Source organism: Eucyclogobius newberryi, unplaced genomic scaffold (assembly GCF_026437365.1).
Source record: "Eucyclogobius newberryi isolate DKJ021-1_F unplaced genomic scaffold, fEucNew1.0.hap1 SCAF_5, whole genome shotgun sequence".
Lineage (NCBI taxonomy): Eukaryota > Metazoa > Chordata > Actinopteri > Gobiiformes > Gobiidae > Eucyclogobius > Eucyclogobius newberryi.
The window spans coordinates 43,597,579-43,618,966 of record NW_027316167.1 but is presented as its reverse complement, the minus strand read 5'-3'; the positions used below and the strand labels follow the sequence as shown (position 1 = coordinate 43,618,966).

The window sequence follows — 21,388 nt, the reverse complement described above, 5'->3', positions numbered from 1 at the left end:
CTAACGAGGGTCAGGTTTGCACTCGTCACTGAGAACATTTTAAGATGAAGATTGCGCATGCGTAATCATCCCTGTATCACCATGACAGGTGTGGCCCTGCCGTTACTCTTATCATGTCACTCAAAAGCCTTCTGCCGATATTGAGCCAGACCACTTTGACAGCTCGACTTCTCACGGCCCACTTTGGTTTGCTTAAACAGGGCATTACTTAAGACACTGCAAATTCAACCAGTCAAAATGTGGCTTTTGCTTGTTTTCTGCTTCTTTTCATCACCTGCTCATGTCATAATAATAACCTGGTTATGCTCATGTTTACAGCGATGCATCTTTGTGCATTAAGTAAGTCCAAGTTTCATGCTGAGTTTCAATTTGTACCAAATTACCAAAAAGAGTTCATATTTTTTATTTTTTGATACAATTACATATTTTCATTGTTACATCAAAGTATCAACTGTCGAGAAAAAACAATCTTCAAAACATGAGAAGTCTCACATGTCAATCAAACAAAAGCAGGATCAGTGCAGAGGCATAAGAACAATCTAATTAACATATGTATCTAATTAACATATGTATCTAATTAACATATGTATCTAATAAACAATGTGTATCTAATAAACAATATGCAATACTTTATTGTCAACACAAAGTGCAATATCAATGTTATAAGTGCTACAGGTGTTAAAGTCCATCTACTTCTCCACAGAAGTGTGTGGCCCCTGACTGGGGCCCGAGAGGGGCCGGTGAGCAGAGGGGCCAGAGAGGAGCCAGAGAGGAGAGGGGCCAGAGAGGAGCCAGAGAGGGGCCGGAGAGGAGAGGGGCCGGAGAGGAGCCAGAGAGGGGCCAGAGAGGAGCCAGAGAGGGGCTGGAGAGGAGCCAGAGAGGGGCCGGAGAGGAGAGGGGCCGGAGAGGAGCCAGAGAGGGGCCAGAGAGGAGCCAGAGAGGGGCTGGAGAGGAGCCAGAGAGGGGCCGGAGAGGAGAGGGGCCGGAGAGGAGCCGGAGAGGGGCCGGAGAGGAGAGGGGCCGGAGAGGAGAGGGGCCCGGAGAGGAGCCAGAGAGGGGCCAGAGAGGGGCCGGAGAGGAGAGGGGCCGGAGAGGAGCCGGAGAGGGGCCGGAGAGGAGCCAGAGAGGGGCCGGAGAGGAGCCAGAGAGGGGCCGGAGAGGAGCCAGAGAGGGGCCGGAGAGAGGAGCTAGTCGTCACAGCCCAGCAGCTCCAGGCGCAGGGTGATGCGCTCGTGCCACTCCCAGGGCAGGAGGCGGACGTAGCGGGCGTAGAACGGCGGCTCGAACACATTTGTTTTGTGACTGTTGTTGTCCACGTTGCCTCGGAAAAGCTGCGAGTGAGACAGAAAAGAGAGAGTGAATATTGTACAAGGCGTTTTTTTCAGTTTAGTTTGAGCTTCAGGAGCAGGAGCCGTAAACTGAAACTATGGATTTGACAGAATCTGAAAAGGTTTATTTCCAATGTCAATGAACAGAATTCACAAACACAAGAACTTTCTTTGGTGATTCAGTGCAACATAAAACATCATGTGCAACTAGAACATGTGCAATGGCTGAAGCCATTGCTAGAGTGTCTGCGTCTCTCCCTCTCTCCCACCTCCCCCTCCTGTGTGTGTGTGTGTAGTAGCTCACTCTCTCTCTCCCTCTCTCTCTCCCCCACTCCCCCCTTCTCTCTCTCCCTCTCCCCCCCTCTCTCTCTCTCTCTCTCTCTCTCTGTCTCTCTCCCTCTCCCCCCTTCTCTCTCCCTCTGTCCCTCCCTCTCTCTCTCTCTCTCTCTCCCTCTCCCCCCTTCTCTCTCCCCCTCTCCCCCCTTCTCTCTCTCCCTCGCCCCCCCTCTCTCTCTCCCTCTCTGCCTCCCTCTCTCTCTCTCTCTCTCCCTCTCCCCCTCTCCCCCCTTCTCTTTCCCCCTCTCCCCCCTTCTCTCTCTCCCTCCCCCCCCTCTCTCTCTCTCTCTCGCTCGACTGGCTCCGTCACAAAATTCTAAAGAATAAAGTCTAAAGAATTCCGCAGACACTCATAATGTCCAAATTCATTTAAATGGGGAAAAAGTAAGATAAGATAAGATAATCCTTTATTGTCCCACATGGGGAAATTTCATTGTTGTAACGCAGTAGATACAGAGGTAGATACAGAAGAAAAGAACAGATCACTTATAGGAAGTTTGAAAAACTCTTTCAGTAGAAGATCTCCTATGAACAACAACTCCTCTGGACAAAACCTCCCATTTCCCAACAAGGGATGGAGGGGAAAATAATAAAGATAAAAATAAATAAATACCATTGCATGTGATCACGACAGTAATTGCACATGAATATGTGTCATGACGGCACATAGATTGCACATGAATTTCACAGTAATTGCACATGAATCACGACAGTAATTGCACATATGATTGAATTGCACATCAGTATTAGGTTAGGTCAGTATTACGAGTGTTCAGGACTAACAGTGTTTGTTATAAAGTCTGACAGCAGCAGGAAGGAAAGACCTACAGAACCTTTCCTTCACACATCGAGGGTGGATCAGTCTCTCACTGAAGCTGCTCTCCAGAGCGGACAGAGTGTCCTGCAGGGGACAGAGTGTCCTGCAGGGGGTGAGACTCATGGTCCAGCATAGGTGTGAATCTAGCCAGGACCCTTCTGTCCCCCACCTCCTGCACCGAGTCCAGAGCACAGCCCAGGACGGAGCTGGACTTCTTGATGACTTTGTCCAGCTTCTTCCTCTCCCTCTCTGTGATGCTGCTGCTCCAGCAGGCCACACCTACAGGAGCTGATGCACCACAGAGTCAGAGAAGGTCTTCAGGAGTGGCCCTGTCACTCCAAAAGACCTGAGTCTCCTCAGGAGGTAGAGCCGACTCTGGCTCTTCCTGTACAGTCCGTGTTATGAGTCCAGTCCAGTTTGTGGTTCAGATGAACACCAGGTCCTTGTATGAGTCACTCTCTCAATGTCCCGTCCCTGGATGTTCACTGGTAAGTACTAATACTTTTGAAAATTCTGCAAAAAGTACAAGTTGTTCAAATGTCAAAAGTACAAAAGTAATAGCACACGTACTACTGCGAAAGCGATCGTAATGAGGTATAACATGTTGAAATCGTTTGAAGCGTTAAGGAGTTGAAACTGGCTAAATAAAATATAATAATAATAAAAAATGCGTAACATCACTCAAAATACATGAACATATAGTGTCTGCGTGACATCACGCAGGCATGACGTGTTGTATGTTTTTGTGTTGTGAATGTGTAGCTATAAGATGTTGTATGTTTTTGTGTTGTGAATGTGTAGCTATAAGATGTTGTATGTTCTTGTGTTGTGAATGTGTAGCTATAAGATGTTGTATGTTCTTGTGTTGTGAATGTGTAGCTATAAGATGTTGTATGTTCTTGTCTTGTGAATGTGTAGCCTGAAGATGACACTGTGTTGTGTTGTGCTGTTCTGGCACAAGGAGCTCTGTTGTGCGCTCGTGGTGACTTTGTGCTTTGATCACAGCACTCACCATAGACTGTGTAAAAGACTGGACAGCACTGGCCTACATTTTTAAAATATAAATGTAATCAACGTATCAAATATTAAAAAAGAACACACAGAAACAAAACATCCCATGAAAAAATAAATGCAATTAAGACACAAGACCAAAGTCCCACATTCAACTCATTAACATTTATTTTTGCATTTTGCAAATGTCCAATATAACGTCTGTCCTTTATAGTCGTGCAATTTCTGTCATCCATTTTTTTTGTGAGAGCGTTTTTCGCTGCTGCGCAGAGGAGGCTCCTGAGGCAACTGCTGAATGTGTCAATGGTGCTGAGGTTCTGAAAGTGGGACGATGATGGGGCAGCGGGTGAACCCGGGCAGCGCAGCGGGTGAACCTGGGCAGCGCAGCAGGGCAGCGCAGCGCAGCAGGGCAGCGCAGCGCAGCGGGTGAACCCGGGCAGCGCAGCGGGTGAACGCGGGCAGCGCAGCGGGTGAACCCCTGGTCTCAATAGAAACTGTAGCAGGGTCGGGCACAACATAAGTGGACGCACTTACATCCTTATTCATCTAAAACTTGGACAGGTTAGAAGGAAGAAAGAGGTCTTAAACATTTAAACATGGCCAACAAGGGGAAAAGCAGAATAATAATGAAGCTACAAAAAGCGATCTGTTTCCTTAAACTAAAACGCACATGGGATGCATGATCTCACAAATCAATGACTCTATTTTTTTTGTCCACCGGGCGGAACCTCCTGATAAAAGGTGTTTTTGGTTTCACAAGAAACTAACAACTCTCCATGAACCGACACCTTAACCGTGGTGGAGGGGTTTGAGCGCCCGAATGATCCCGAGATTGGGAGACCCTACCAGGGGCTTCAAGCCCCTGGTAGGGTCTCCCAAGGCAAACAGGTCCTAGGTGACGGGTCGGATAAAGATCGGTTCAGAAGCCCATTATGATGAGTTCAAGAACAAGGCCGTTTACGTCGCCCGGATCGGCGTCACCGGAGCCCCATCCTGGAGCCAGGCCTGGGATGGGTGTTCGATGGCGAGCGCCTGGTGGCCGGGTCTTACCCCACGGGGCCCGGCCGGGCACAGCCCGAAAGAGCGACGTGGGGCCGCCCTCCCGCAGGGTGGTGGGCCCACAAGGGGCCGGTGCAGAGAGATCTGGGCGGCAGTCGACGGCAGGGGCCTCGGCGACCAGATCTCCAGACACAGAGACTAACTCTGGGGACATGGAACGTCACCTCGCTGGGGGGGAAAGAGCCTGAGCTTGTGCGGGAGGTTGAGCGATATCGACTAGATATAGTCGGCCTCACCTCCAGCACAGTTTGGGCTCTGGAACCATCTTCTCGAGAGGGGCTGGACGCTCCACTTCTCTGGTGTTGCCCGCGGGGAGAGGCAGGGCTGGTGTGGGCTTGCTTACATTGCATGTGAGCATTTCCTGCTTCCGAAGTTCTTTTTCGCTCGCTCCGCTTGCTATCGCTGCTTTCCTTATTTATTTTGCTTTTTAATCAGTTTTTGTCTTCCAAACATTTTTGCTTTAGATTTTTTCAAGTAAACCAAGGATTTTAAGAACATTTTTCCAGTTTTAACGACATATCTGACGCCAGCGACATGTCCGTGAGAAGAAGGGAGAAAGACTGTGAACGCTGTCGGAAATATCAACAAGAAATTGATGAGCTGAAAACACGGATATTTGTTTTGGAATCTGAAAAAGTTCTTCACGATACCATTCCTGTGTCAACCGATGGTAAGAAGAGCACACTTTTTACAAGAAAAACTGCTACTTTCAACCTAAACCGCAGTGTGTCGTTTCCAAAACTGTCTAAAAACCAGAAAGACCAGGCTGTTTTTTGGAACAAACTTGGAGCAAAGCCTAAACGATACAAAGATAACGTGAAGTCACCTAAAATACTGCTCACAAACAGATTTTTACCACTTTCAGAGATGGAATTAAATGAAAAAAGGAAAGATGACGTGGCCAAAATACAGCGAGGAGGAACTGTACCAACAGCCAAGGTCACGCAGATTGTTTTGGTTGGAGACGGAGTGATAAGTCACGTGACGCATGAAAAGATAAACACACATTCTTTTCCAAGCGCCACTGTTTCTGAGATAACGTCACTCCTTCCAAATATTATGGCTAAGCATGGAGGAGCTAAACAGCTGATTGTGCACGTGGGTGCAGTGGACATGCGGCGGGAACAGACTGAAGTTTTGAAAAAAGACTTCTTGAAGTTATTCGACGTGCTTGATAAAATGGAAATCAAAACATTCATAAGTGGACCTCTTCCAAACATCGACAGGAGGATAAACAAGTTTAGCCGGCTTCTTCAGCTGAACACATGGCTGTCCAAAGAGTGTGCCCCGAGAGGACTACACTACATTGATAACTTCTATCTATTCTGGAAACAAGAGGACCTGTTTAAGAGAAATGGCCCCCACCTATGCAGAGGTGGAGTGAGGGTGCTGACAGAGAACCTGCGCCACGCTCTAAGGCATTGGACTGGGCCTGGACAGGGTCCTGAGCAGATAGTTAGAGAAGAGAGGAATGAGAGAAGAATTCCTGCTCCATCAGCCAGAGACCGAGCCAATGTTTCAACATCAAAAGCACCACAACCTCAGCCTCCACCAAAGGATTCATCAGCAGCTGCTCCACCACCACCAGCAAAGGATTCAGCTCCCGCTGCTTCACATTCACCTCCACCGCCTCCAGCGAAGGAACAATCTTCAAAGGCCTTGGACCCATCTGTGACAGGCCCAACAACATCCCTGTCATTGCCCCTGCCTTTAGACCATCCCTGGGTTCCCCCTGCAACATCTACTCCCACTAAAGATTCATCATTCTCCTTCTCATCTCCACCCTCACCCAGGGGCCTTCCCAGCCATTTTGAAAGTCTGATCAAATCAGGCATTAAGATGGCTCCACTCACGCCCAATATAGCAAGATCAAGGGCTATGTCAATACTTATCAACTCTTCCCTGCACAATCCGACTACACCAAAAAAGCCCCACCACCCATCCCCCCCTCGCCTCTCACCTGGTCCCAAACTCTCCTCGGCTACAAAACCGCCACCACCCATCCAACCTCGCCTTTCACCTGGTATCTCCCATAGCTAGGATGCACTGGGTCTCAGCGTTGCCGGGACTTATTGTCACATTAAAAATCAAACCAACCCGGGGCCCTATGTAAAAAGAGCCCCCCCTAGTGTTATTTCTGTAGTCACATAATCACACAGATGGAAAAACAAAATGCGAGTCAGGCCCAATCTGAGAAATGTGATTCATATTCCCTGTGAAAAGATAAAGCCCAGTACCACTGAAACTAGTCTGAAACTTGCTGTGCTAAATGTCAGATCCTTATGTAACAAATCACTCTTAATTAATAATTTCATTTCTTCTTATAATCTTGATTTTGTGTTTTTAACTGAAACATGGCTTGACAAAAACACAGGAAATGTAGTTCTGATAGAATCTGCTCCACCTAACTTTAAGTTTGAATCTGAAACACGAGAAAACAAAAAAGGGGGTGGAGTCTGTGCTGTCTTTAGAGATGAAATAATTACCCACAGGTTGTCTTTTGGGGTGTTTTCATCATTTGAGTATGTATCCTTTAAAATGGAGCTAAAACGGTCTCCATCCATTCTCTTCATTGTTTTATACAAGCCTCTCCAGCACTGCCAACGTTTTATTGATGCTTTTACTGAGTCGTATGCACAGACTTTGATGGTTTGGTCATTACAGGTGATTTTAATGTGCATGTTGATAATATTTTTGACAGAAACGCTAAAGAGCTTGATGCTGTCCTTGAAACCTTCAGTCTTACTCAGCATGTGAGAGGGCCCACCCACAGCAAAGGACACACTCTAGATCTCATAATTACAAAGGGGGTAAATATTTAAAATGTTGATGTGATCGATGTTGCTCTGTCTGATCATTTCTGTGTCTTCTTTGACCTGTCTGTTTCTCCCAAACCTCCGGTTGGTCCTGCAGTTGTTCAGAGGAGACATATAAATGATGGCACAGGTGCACTGTTTATGGAAATGATAAACTTTGAAAATGTCTCATGTTCTAATGTAAATGAATTGTTGAACTCTGTTACATCTAGTGTTTTGAATGTTCTGGACACCATCGCCCCTATGAAGGCTAAAATGGTTAAAAATAAGCAGAAGGCGCCGTGGAGAAATGATGATTCGGTCAGGCCACAGAAAAGGGAGTGCCGCAGGGCCGAACGGAAATGGCGCAAGTCAAAGCTCCAGGTTCAAAAAGAGATTTACAAAGAAAAGCTGAACATGTACAACCTAATCTTATGTAGAACTAGGGAAAGATATTTCTCTGAAATAATTGGAAGCTGCAGTAACAACTCGCGTGTCCTGTTTGCCACAGTAAACAGATTAACAAACCCTCCAGCTCAGCTGCCGTTAGAACTCATTTCCACATCCAAGTGTAATGAGTTTAATTATTCTTTAATGACAAAGTTCAGGGCATTAAATATGCTATAAATCCCACAATGCAAAAAATTACCCTAAAACCACCAAGACACTTAGAGCTGACTCACTTTGCACCTGTAACTGACAAAACTGTCCATGAGATCATCACCAGTCTGAGTTCATCTACATGCTGCCTCGATGTGTTACCCACCAGATTTTTAAAGTCTGTGCTGAACAGTTTGTTAGCATCACTCACATAGTTAACATGTCGCTTCAATCTGGAACATTCCCAATGTCTTTGAAAACTGTGGTCATAAAGCCTCTCCTAAAGAAGAGCAGTCTTGATGCCGCAGTACTGAGTCATTACCGGCCCATCTCTAATCTGACATCTTGGGCCAAAGTCCTTGAAAAGGTTGTTTACAAACAGCTCACAGATTTCCTCTTAATAAACAACTCATTTGATGTTTTTCAGTCAGGTTTTAGACCTCATCACAGCACTGAGACTGCTCTTGTCAAGGTGACAAATGACATCCGCCTGAACACTGACACGGGCAAAGTCTTAATTCTGTTAGATCTGAGTGCTGCTTTTGACACTGTCGATCATGGGATCCTCTTACAGAGACTAGAGGACTGGGTGGGAATCACTGGCCCCGCCCGAAACTGGCTAAGGTCCTATCTGGAAGACAGTAAGTACTTTGTTGAAATTGGTAGCTGTGTCTCAGACCACATGACCCTGACCTGTGGAGTGCCCCAAGGGTCAGTCCTGGGTCCCCTTCTGTTCAACCTCTACATGCTGCCGTTAAGTCAGTTGATACGCAGTGAAAATGTGTCCTATCACAATTATGCAGACGACACTCAGATCTATGTTTCACTATCGGTAGGTGACTATGGACCAGTAGATTCACTCTGTCACTGCATCCAACAGATCAGTGTGTGGATGCAAAACAACTTTCTCCAGCTGAACTCAGACAAGACTGAAATAATCGTTTTTGGCCCACAGAAACAAAAAGAAAGTGTTAGCGGTCACCTCCAGAGTGTCGCTATAAAACCTACAAACCAAGTTAGAAATCTGGGGGTAATAATGGACTCAGCCTTGAACTTTAATTGCCACGTCAAATCAATAACATCAGCAGCTTTTTACCATCTAAAAAACATTGCCAAAATCAAAAATATAGTGTCAAAACCAGATTTAGAGAGACTTATCCATGCGTTTGCCTCCAGTAGATTAGACTGTAACGGCCGCTCACTGGTCTCTCCAAACAAGCTGTAAAACAGCTGCAGTACATCCAGAACGCTGCTGCTCGGGTCCTGACCAGAACCAGGAAGTATGATCACATTAGTCCTGTTCTCAGGTCTCTGCACTGCCCCCTGTGGCTCAGAGAATAGACTTTAAAGCAGCTCTGCTTGTGTACAAGTCTCTCCATGGCCTAGCACCAAAGTACATCTTGGATATGTTAGTGCCATATGAACCATCTCGGACTCTGAGGACCTCAGGGACCGGCCTCCTGCTGGTGCCAGAGTCAGGGCTAAACATGGGGAATCTGCATTTCAGTTTTATGCAGCTAAAATCTGGAACAGTCTTCCTGAAGATGTGAGACAGGTTCTACTCTGACAATGTTAAAATCTAAGCTAAAAACAGTTTTGTTTAGCTGCGCATATGACTGAAAGGATTTTTTCTTTGCACTCTTCTTTTTTTCCGTGATTTTATTAGTTTAGACAATCAGTTGGATTGATCATTTTTAATTTAGTTAATTTTATTGTATTTCTGTTTCTGTAATTTCTTTATGATTTGAATGCATTTTTCCTGCTGTGTGAAGCACTTTGAATTGCCTTGTGTATGAAATGTGTTCTACAAATAAACTTGCCTTGCCTAGTGCCCCTCAGCTCAGCCGCCATGTGTTGGAGTTTACCCCAGTGAATGAGAGGGTCGCATCCCTCCGCCTTCGAGTGGGGGACAGGTCTCTCACTGTTGTGGCGGCCTAGGGGCCGAACAGCAGTGCAGAGTACCCAGCCTTCTTGGAGTCCTTGGGAGGGGTACTGGACAGTGCACCGACCGGGGACTCCGTTGTTCAACTAGGGGACTTCAACGCCCAAGTGGGCAATGACAGTGACACCTGGAGCGGGGTGATCGGGAAGAACGGCTTCCCAGATCTGAACCCAAGCGGTGTTCAGTTATTGGACTTCTGTGCTAGCCACAATTGTCCATAACGAACACCATATTCAAGGATTAAGGTTAGCACAAGGGTCCATCAGTGCACATGGCACCAGGACACAGGCCGGAGGGTTAGATCGACTTTGTTGTCGTGTCATCTGACCTCCGGCCGCGTGTCTTGGACACTTGGGTGAAGAGAGGGGAAGAGTTGTCAACCGATCACCACCTGGTGTTGAGTTGGATCCACTGGCGGAGGAGGAAGCTGGCCAGACTTGGCAGACCCAAGTGCATTGTGGGGGTCTGTTGGGAACGTCTTGTGGAGCCCTCTGTCAGTAGGGTATTCAACTCGCACCTCCGGGAGAGCTTCTCCCATGTCCCGGGGGAGACTGGGGACATTGAGTCCGAGTGGACCATGTTCTCCGCCTCCATTGTTGATGCGGCTGCTCAGAGTTGTGGTCGCAAGGTCTCCGGTGCCTGTCGTGGCGGCAACCCTGAACCCGGTGGCGGACACCGGAAGTAAGGGATGTCTTCAGGCTGAAGATGGAGGCCTATCAGGCCACTCTGGCTTGTAGGTCCCCTGAGGTCATCGACAGGTGTCGGCAGGCCAAGCGAGCCGCGGCTCGTGCTGTCGCAGAGGCAAAAACCTGGGAGGAGTTCGGGGAGACCGTGGAGGAGGACTATCGGTCGGCCCCAAAGAAAATCTGGCAAACTGTCCGGCGCCTCAGGAGGGGGAAGCAGTGCCTCACCAACACCGGTCACTCTACGTTCCTACCCTCACCTATGGTCATGAGCTTTAATGACCGAAAGGACAAGATCGCGGATACAAGCGGTCGAAATGAGTTTCCTCCGCCTTGTGGCTGGGCGCTCCCTTAGAGATAAGATGAGGAGCTCGGCCACACGGGGGAGCTCGGAGTAGAGCCGCTGCTCCTCCAGCTGAGGTGGCTTGGGCATCTGTTCCGGAGCCTCCTGGGCGCCTCCCTCGGGAGGTGTTTCAGGCATGTCCCACCGGGAAGAGGCCCCGGGGAAGACCCAGGACACGCTGGAGAGACTATGTCTCTCGGCTGGCCTGGGAACGCCTTGGGATCCCCTCGGAGGAGTTGGAGGAAGTGTCTGGGGAGGTGGAAGTCTGGGAGTCCCTGCTCAGACTGCTGCCCCCGCGACCCGGCCCCGGATAAAGCGGAAGAAGATGGATGGATAGAAACTAACACCTCTTTGTTCACTATCAAACTAGGCTCTTTGTTAAGACGATTCTTACACATAACGAATCATATACGAAAACAACAAAACAAAACAAAGCAGTAATTATTAGTTTGGGCGGCGAGACCCATATAGTGCTTTTTTACACTTTTACATTTTATTATTAGTAGATTTTGGAAGTGTGGCCAAATGTTGAGCAGAGGGAGTTTAAACAGGAACTTGTAGCTGCCACACCCAGACTCACAGGGCCCAGACGGGGCCCCAGGCTGCTTCATTTAGTCAGCATGTTTTGCTCCGTAAAAGTTCAAAGCTCGTCTTGTTTTTATGAGCTAATCCTGGCATTAGATGAACAGCAGAACACACGCTTTATGGATAATACTTTACCTTTTCCAACAAAGCTGAACAAGCCAAGAAATAAGTGTAAGAGATGGAGCTGTGGGCTTTAAGAGGACCATCTCTGGAGGCACAGGAGCCCCACGCTACAGGGGAATGACCAGAGCAAGTGTGTGTGTAAAACACCTGTGTGTAAAACACCCACCTGTGTGTAAAACACCTGTGTGTAAAACACCTGTGTGTAAAACACCCACCTGTGTGTAAAACACTGTGTGTAAAACACTGTGTGTAAAACACTGTGTGTAAAACACTGTGTGTAAAACACCTGTGTGTAAAACACTGTGTGTAAAACACTGTGTGTAAAACACCTGTGTGTAAAACACTGTGTGTAAAACACTGTGTGTAAAACACCTGTGTGTAAAACACTGTGAGTAAAACACTGTGAGTAAAACACTGTTTAAAACACCTGTGTTTAAAACACTGTGTGTAAAACACTGTTTGTAAAACACCTGTGTGTAAAACACTGTGTGTAAAACACCTGTGTGTAAAACACTGTGTGTAAAACACTGTGTGTAAAACACTGTGTGTAAAACACCTGTGTGTAAAACACTGTGAGTAAAACACTGTGAGTAAAACACTGTTTAAAACACCTGTGTTTAAAACACTGTGTGTAAAACACTGTTTGTAAAACACCTGTGTGTAAAACACTGTGAGCAAAACACGTGTGGACGAGTGTTGAACGGTCACAAACACTACGGATGAAGCAAGTTAAATTGATTGAACGCAACAAATCAATTACTAAAATCATTGTCAACTCAAACCGTTTCTGAACTAATTTACTCCATTGTGCTGAAAGAACAGGTTTACAAGCAGAAATGACACAAAATTACTAATTGTGTAATTGTGTGTGTTTATTTGTGAACACAATAGAAAAAGTTTGATTGATTCATGGTTCTTTTAAGTGTGTTTTGTGGGGCCAGAACGGAGCAAAGGAACTCACCAATTACACTGAGTTCAACACTTGTTCTTGCCTCATACTGGCTTTTTACAATATAAAGGTTTAATATTCTGTGTTCTGAGAGAAGTGGTTCATGACAAAGCAAGAATGAGCTTTAAATGAGCCTGTACCAGTGTGTGAGACGTACTGTTCACAACGGCGGCTTTAGACAAAAGGCCCCGTAGTCCAGCACCAAGTGACGTTGCATTGATCGTCTTTTTCTCAAATCCTTTAGGATTTTAATGCCAAATTGTTCAAAGATAAGAACATCTTACTCCTAAATGGCTGTGAAAGCAGTTAGTGAGTTAGTTCAAATTGTGAATGTCCTGCCACATTTTTAGGCCCTTCAGACGACCCCACTGATCAGACGACCCCACTGGTCAGACGACCCCACTGGTCAGACGACCCCACTGGTCAGACGACCCAATTGGTCAGACGACCCCACTGGTCAGATAGTGTGAGCACATGTCTGACCTTGTCCTCTCCTGTGCTCTGGTCCTTCAGGACTCTCCAGCTCCGCCCGTCGTTGCTGGAGGCCACTTTGAACACAGACACAAACTGCACCACGCCGAAGTCCTTGGCTCCTTGTGTGACGATGCCAGAGATGCGCTTTGTCTTTTCAAGATCCACCTACAAAACAAATCATCATTATTATATGTACGACTGATCCGTCCTTAAAGTCACAGGACACAGAACATAGAGTTTAAAATTACAATCTTTAAACTTAACTGGCACATATATTCGCCAAAATAAAGGTGTTATATGGTATTATTGTTTGTTAAATCATAACTGTCAAACTGAATTACCTCTACCTATGTCATATTTGTGCTCAGGTGCAGCCAGACAAAATATTGATTGTGGTCACTACATTTACTGTGTCTGACCTGTCACAGGGACTTTCATTAAAGGTGCACTATGTAACTTTTCTGGACTTCATAGAAATGTTATTGCTTGGAATGTTCCAAATTCTGGCATTTATCTATCTTGCTTTAAGTGAATTACTTAATGGCACAATGGACGATTTTTCGGCGATTTGAGAATGCAGGTGCACCTCTGCTTCTCCTGGTGTTCTGAGGAGCACCTCTACTTCTCCTGGTGTTCTGAGGAGCACCTCTGCTTCTCCTGGTGTTCTGAGGAGCACCTCTGCTTCTCCTGGTGTTCTGAGGAGCACCTCTGCTTCTCCTGGTGTTCTGAGGAGCACCTCTGCTTCTCCTGGTGTTCTGAGGAGCGCCTCTGCTTCTCCTGGTGTTCTGAGGAGCACCTCTGCAGCTTTTTTTGTCTTGGTCCCGTAGTTTTACCAGGTCCATGTTTTCCATGTCCATTCATCTCTTATTCGTCTTTTGTGGAATTATGTGTTTATGGGAGAGATATTCTAGGTAGTTTTAGGATAATTATTTACATAGTGGAATTTGTAGTATTTTTAATGCCCTGAACTTTGTCATTAAAGAATAATGCAAACTCATTACACTTGATGTGCAGCTGAGCTGGAGGGTTTATTCATCTGTTACTATGACAACAGGACACGCCCGTTGTTACAGCAACTTCCAGTAGTTTCAGAGAAATGTATTTCTCTAGTTCTATATAAAATGAGGTTGTACATGTTCAGCTTCTCTCTGTAAATCTCTTTTTGAACCTGGAGCTTTGATTTGCTCATTTCCGTTGGGCTTGTGACATTCCCTTTTCTGTGCAATAAACTACAGATTACATTTTTAATTGAGATAGATTTGAGACTTTTTCCTATTCAGTTTTATTCCAAGTGTAAAAAGTGGCGTTGTGAGGAAAGGCCATGCTCACCTGCAGCCATTCAGAGTGGTTGTTCTGTGCGGGGGACCAGGCGTTGGTCTTGCCCTGTTTGTCCAGGCGGGCGTACTGTGGGTGCCACGTGAACGTGTCGATGCCCCACGTGCGGTGCGAGCTGGACGCCGACAGCTGGTGGTCCGAGATGAGACGAGACTTCATTCCCAGCGGCTCCGAACAACCTGCCGTGTTTGAATACACTGTCAGTGAAAACAAGAGGGACGAGGGAGGAAGAAGACATTTTATGAATATGAAATGTTGATTGATAATGTTCCGTCCTGCTTGGACATGAGCAGCAGATGTGACAGAGGTAGAGGTCATTCTATAACCAGTGATGTCATTGAGACAGAGAGCACAACATGATGTGTTTTTGGACCAAATGATTGTACAATACAAAAAAATCACAATACAAGCAACGTCAGAGTCCCACATGAGTATTTATGGCAAATAAAACGTTTTGACGCCTCAAATGCAGCATTGGACTAATGTATTCTTCATATAGTGTTAAACAACATGCAACAACGACACTTCTGTTGTGACGACACTTCTGTTGTGACGACACTTCTGTCAACATGTCAACACGTCAACAACATGTCAACACGTCAACAACACGTCAACACGTCAACAACACGTCAGTACGTCAACACGTGAACAATTCAACATGTCAACAGGTCAACAACACGTCAATACGTGAGCACGTCAAAACGTGAACAAGTCAACACGTCAGCACGTCAACAACACGTCAGCAAGTCAACACGTCAGGACGTCAACAAGTCAACAACACGTCAACAACAGGTCAGCACATCAACAACACGTCAGCACGTCAACAACACGTCAGCACGTCAACACGTCAGCATGTCAACACGTCAACAACACGTCAACAACAGGTCAGCACGTCAACAACACGTCAGCAAGTCAACACGTCAGCACGTCAACAAGTCAACAACACGTCAACAACAGGTCAGCACGTCAACAACACGTCAGCAAGTCAACACGTCAGGACGTCAACAAGTCAACAACACGTCAACAACAGGTCAGCACGTCAACAACACGTCAGCAAGTCAACACGTCAGCACGTCAACAAGTCAACAACACGTCAACAACAGGTCAGCACGTCAACAACACGTCAGCAGGTCAACACGTCAGCACGTCAACAAGTCAACAACACGTCAACAACAGGTCAGCACGTCAACAACACGTCAGCAAGTCAACACGTCAGCACGTCAACACGTGAGCACGTCAACAACGCGTCAACACGTCAACACGTCAGCACGTCAACAACACGTCAACACGTCAACACGTCAACACATCAGCACGTCAACTACACGTCAGCACGTCAAAACGTGAACAAGTCAACACGTCAGCACGTCAACAACACGTCAACAACAGGTCAGCACGTCAACAACACGTCAGCAAGTCAACACGTCAGCACGTCAACAAGTCAACAACACGTCAACAACAGGTCAGCACGTCAACAACACGTCAGCAAGTCAACACGTCAGCACGTCAACACGTGAGCACGTCAACAACGCGTCAACACGTCAACACATCAGCACGTCAACAACACGTCAGCACGTCAACAACACGTCAACAACAAGTCGGCACGTCAACAACACGTCAGCAAGTCAACTACACGTCAACAACACGTCAGCACGTCAACAACACGTCAGCACGTCAACAACACGTCAGCACGTCAACACGTCAGCATGTCAACACGTCAAAAACACGTCAACAACAGGTCAGCACGTCAACAACACGTCAGCAAGTCAACACGTCAGCACGTCAACAAGTCAACAACACGTCAACAACAGGTCAGCACGTCAACAACACGTCAGCAAGTCAACACGTCAGCAGGTCAACAAGTCAACAACACGTCAACAACATGTCAACACGTCAACATGTCAACACGTCAACAACACGTCAACACGTCAACAACACGTCAGTACGTCAACACGTGAACAATTCAACATGTCAACACGTCAACAACACGTCAACACGTGAGCACGTCAAAACGTGAACAAGTCAACACGTCAGCACGTCAACAACACGTCAGCAAGTCAACTACACGTCAACAACACGTCAGTACGTCAACAACACGTCAGCATGTCAACAACACGTCAGCACGTCAACACGTCAGCATGTCAACACGTCAACAACACGTCAACACGTCAACACATCAGCATGTCAACAACACGTCAGCACGTCAACAACACGTCAGCAAGTCAACACGTCAGGACGTCAACAAGTCAACAACACGTCAACAACAGGTCAGCACGTCAACAACACGTCAGCAAGTCAACACGTCAGCACGTCAACAAGTCAACAACACGTCAACAACAGGTCAGCACGTCAACAACACGTCAGCAAGTCAACACGTCAGCACGTCAACAAGTCAACAACACGTCAACAACAGGTCAGCACGTCAACAACACGTCAGCAAGTCAACACGTCAGCACGTCAACAAGTCAACAACACGTCAACAACAGGTCAGCACGTCAACAACACGTCAGCAAGTCAACACGTCAGCACGTCAACAAGTCAACAACACGTCAACAACAGGTCAGCACGTCAACAACACGTCAGCAAGTCAACACGTCAGCACGTCAACAAGTCAACAACACGTCAACAACAGGTCAGCACGTCAACAACACGTCAGCAAGTCAACACGTCAGCACGTCAACAAGTCAACAACACGTCAACAACAGGTCAGCACGTCAACAACACGTCAGCAAGTCAACACGTCAGCACGTCAGCACGTCAACAACACGTCAACACGTCAACACATCAGCACGTCAACTACACGTCAGCACGTCAAAACGTGAACAAGTCAACACGTCAGCACGTCAACAACACGTCAACAACAGGTCAGCACGTCAACAACACGTCAGCAAGTCAACACGTCAGCACGTCAACAAGTCAACAACACGTCAACAACAGGTCAGCACGTCAACAACACGTCAGCAAGTCAACACGTCAGCACGTCAACACGTGAGCACGTCAACAACGCGTCAACACGTCAACACATCAGCACGTCAACAACACGTCAGCACGTCAACAACACGTCAACAACAAGTCGGCACGTCAACAACACGTCAGCAAGTCAACTACACGTCAACAACACGTCAGCACGTCAACAACACGTCAGCACGTCAACAACACGTCAGCACGTCAACACGTCAGCATGTCAACACGTCAACAACACGTCAACAACAGGTCAGCACGTCAACAACACGTCAGCAAGTCAACAAGTCAGCACGTCAACAAGTCAACAACACGTCAACAACAGGTCAGCACGTCAACAACACGTCAGCAAGTCAACACGTCAGCACGTCAACAAGTCAACAACACGTCAACAACAGGTCAGCACGTCAACAACACGTCAGCAAGTCAACACGTCAGCACGTCAACAAGTCAACAACACGTCAACAACAGGTCAGCACGTCAACAACACGTCAGCAAGTCAACACGTCAGCACGTCAACAAGTCAACTACACGTCACCAACAGGTCAGCACGTCAACAACACGTCAGCAAGTCAACACGTCAGCACGTCAGCACGTCAACAACACGTCAACACGTCAACACATCAGCACGTCAACTACACGTCAGCACGTCAAAACGTGAACAAGTCAACACGTCAGCACGTCAACAACACGTCAACAACAGGTCAGCACGTCAACAACACGTCAGCAAGTCAACTACAAGTCAACAACACGTCAGCACGTCAACAACACGTCAGCACGTAAACACGTCAGCATGTCAACACGTCAACAACACGTCAACACATCAGCATGTCAACAACACGTCAGCACGTCAACAACACGTCAGCACGTAAACACGTCAGCATGTCAACACGTCAACAACACGTCAACACATCAGCATGTCAAAAACACGTCAGCAAGTCAACACGTCAGCACGTCAACACGTCAGCACGTCAACAACACGTCAGCACGTCAACAACACGTCAGCACGTCAACACGTCAGCATGTCAACAACACGTCAGCACGTCAACAACACGTCAGCACGTCAACACGTCAGCAAGTCAACAAAACATCAACACATCAGCACGTCAACAACACGTCAGCACGTCAACACGGCAGCATGTCAACAACACGTCAGCACGTCAACAAGTCAGCACGTCAACAACACGTCAGCAAGTCAACATGTCAGCACGTCAACAACACGTCAGCACGTCAGCACGTCAACAACACGTCAGCAAGTCAACACGTCAGCACGTCAACAAGTCAACAACACGTCAACAACAGGTCAGCACGTCAACAACACGTCAGCAAGTCAACACGTCAGCACGTCAACAAGTCAACAACACGTCAACAACAGGTCAGCACGTCAACAACACGTCAGCAAGTCAACACGTCAGCACGTCAACAAGTCAACAACACGTAAACAACAGGTCAGCACGTCAACAACACGTCAGCAAGTCAAAACGTCAGCACGTCAACAAGTCAACAACACGTCAAAAACAGGTCAGCACGTCAACAACACGTCAGCAAGTCAACACGTCAGCACGTCAACAAGTCAACAACACGTCAACAACAGGTCAGCACGTCAACAACACGTCAGCAAGTCAACACGTCAGCACGTCAACAAGTCAACAACACGTCAACAACAGGTCAGCACGTCAACAACACGTCAGCAAGTCAACTACACGTCACCAACAGGTCAGCACGTCAACAACACGTCAGCAAGTCAACACGTCAGCACGTCAACACGTCAGCACGTCAACAACACGTCAACACATCAACACGTCAACACATCAGCACGTCAACTACACGTCAGCACGTAAAAACGTGAACAAGTCAACACGTCAGCACGTCAACAACACGTCAACAACAGGTCAGCACGTCAACAACATGTCAGCAAGTCAACACGTCAGCACGTCAACAAGTCAACAACACGTCAACAACAGGTCAGCACGTTAACAACACGTCAGCAAGTCAACACGTCAGCACGTCAACACGTGAGCACGTCAACAACACGTCAGCACGTCAACAACACGTCAACACTTCAACACATCAGCACGTCAACAACACGTCAGCACGTCAACAACACGTCAACAACAAGTCGGCACGTCAACAACACGTCAGCAAGTCAACTACACGTCAACAACACGTCAGCACGTCAACAACACGTCAGCACGTCAACACGTCAGCATGTCAACACGTCAACAACACGTCAACACATCAGCATGTCAACAACACGTCAGCACGTCAACAACAAGTCAGCACGTCAACACATCGGCACGTCAACAACACGTCAGAACGTCAACAACACATTAGCACGTCAACACGGCAGCATGTCAACAACACGTCAGCACGTCAACAAGTCAGCACATCAACAACACGTCAGCAAGTCAACACGTCAGCACGTCAACAACACGTCAGCACGTCAACACGTCAGCACGTCAACAACACGTCAGCACGTTAACACGTCAGCACGTCAACAACACGTCAGCACGTCAACATATCAGCACGTCAACAGCAAGTCAACAACACGTCAGCACGTCAACACATCAGTACGTCAGCTCGTCAACAAATCAACAACACGTCAGCAAGTCAACAGCACGTCAACAACACGTCAGCACGTCAACACGGCAGCATGTCAACACATCAGCACGTCAACAACACGTCAGCACGTCAACAACACGTCAACAACAAGTCGGCACGTCAACAACACGTCAGCAAGTCAACTACACGTCAACAACACGTCAGCACGTCAACACATCAGCACGTCAACAACACGTCAGCACGTCAACAACACGTCAACACGTTAACACATCAGCACGTCAACAACACGTCAGCACGTCAACAACACGTCAACAACAAGTCGGCACGTCAACAACACGTCAGCAAGTCAACTACACGTCAACAACACGTCAGCACGTCAACAACACGTCAGCACGTCAACACGTCAGCATGTCAACACGTCAACAACACGTCAACACATCAGCATGTCAACAACACGTCAGCACGTCAACAACAAGTCAGCACGTCAACACATCAGCACGTCAAAAACACGTCAGCAAGTCAACACGTCAGCACGTCAACACGTCAGCACGTCAACAACACGTCAGCACGTCAACAACACGTCAGCATGTCAACACGTCAGCAAGTCAACAACACATCAACACATCAGCACGTCAACAACACGTCAGCACGTCAACACGGCAGCATGTCAACAACACGTCAGCACGTCAACAAGTCAGCACGTCAACAACACGTCAGCAAGTCAACATGTCAGCACGTCAACAACACGTCAGCACGTCAGCACGTCAACAACACGTCAGCACGTCAACAACACATCAGCGCGTCAACACGTCAGCATGACAACAACACGTCAGCAAGTCAACACGTCAGCACGTCAACAACACGTCAGCATGTCAACACGTCAGCACGTCAACAACACGTCAGCACGTCAACAACACATCAGCACGTCAACACGGCAGCATGTCAACAACACGTCAGCACGTCAACAAGTCAGCACGTCAACAACACGTCAGCAAGTCAACACGTCAGCACGTCAACAACACGTCAGCACGTCAACACGTCAGCACGTCAACAACACGTCAGCACGTTAACACGTCAGCACGTCAACAACACGTCAGCACGTCAACATATCAGCACGTCAACAGCAAGTCAACAACACGTCAGCACGTCAACACATCAGTACGTCAGCTCGTCAACAAATCAACAACACGTCAGCAAGTCAACAGCACGTCAACAACACGTCAGCACGTCAACACGGCAGCATGTCAACAACACGTCAGCACGTCAACAAGTCAGCACGTCAACAACACGTCAGCAAGTCAACACGTCAACAACACGTCAATACGTGAGCACGTCAAAACGTGAACAAGTCAACACGTCAGCACGTCAACAACACGTCAGCAAGTCAACACGTCAGGACGTCAACAAGTCAACAACACGTCAACAACAGGTCAGCACGTCAACAACACGTCAGCACGTCAACAACACGTCAGCACGTCAACACGTCAG

At 47.4% G+C, this 21,388-nt stretch overlaps 1 protein-coding gene across 2 annotated transcripts in view; it reads right to left on the bottom strand.

Moving 5' to 3' along the window:
• Positions 1–1,053: 1,053 nt before the first annotated feature.
• LOC140381090 (lactadherin-like) overlaps positions 1,054–21,388 on the bottom strand; it is a 97,246-nt gene continuing 76,911 nt past the window's right edge. Inside the window, exons 8-10 of one of the 2 annotated variants that reach the window (XM_072465114.1) lie at positions 14,375–14,559; positions 13,055–13,210; positions 1,054–1,331 (exon numbers count right to left, since the gene is read on the bottom strand). In XM_072465114.1, coding sequence (XP_072321215.1) covers positions 1,188–1,331; positions 13,055–13,210; positions 14,375–14,559 — 485 coding nt within the window. In that variant the 3' untranslated portion in view covers positions 1,054–1,187. Of the gene's footprint in view, positions 1,332–13,054; positions 13,211–14,374; positions 14,578–21,388 lie in introns of both variants that reach the window. The other variant, XM_072465113.1, reaches the window with a different exon arrangement.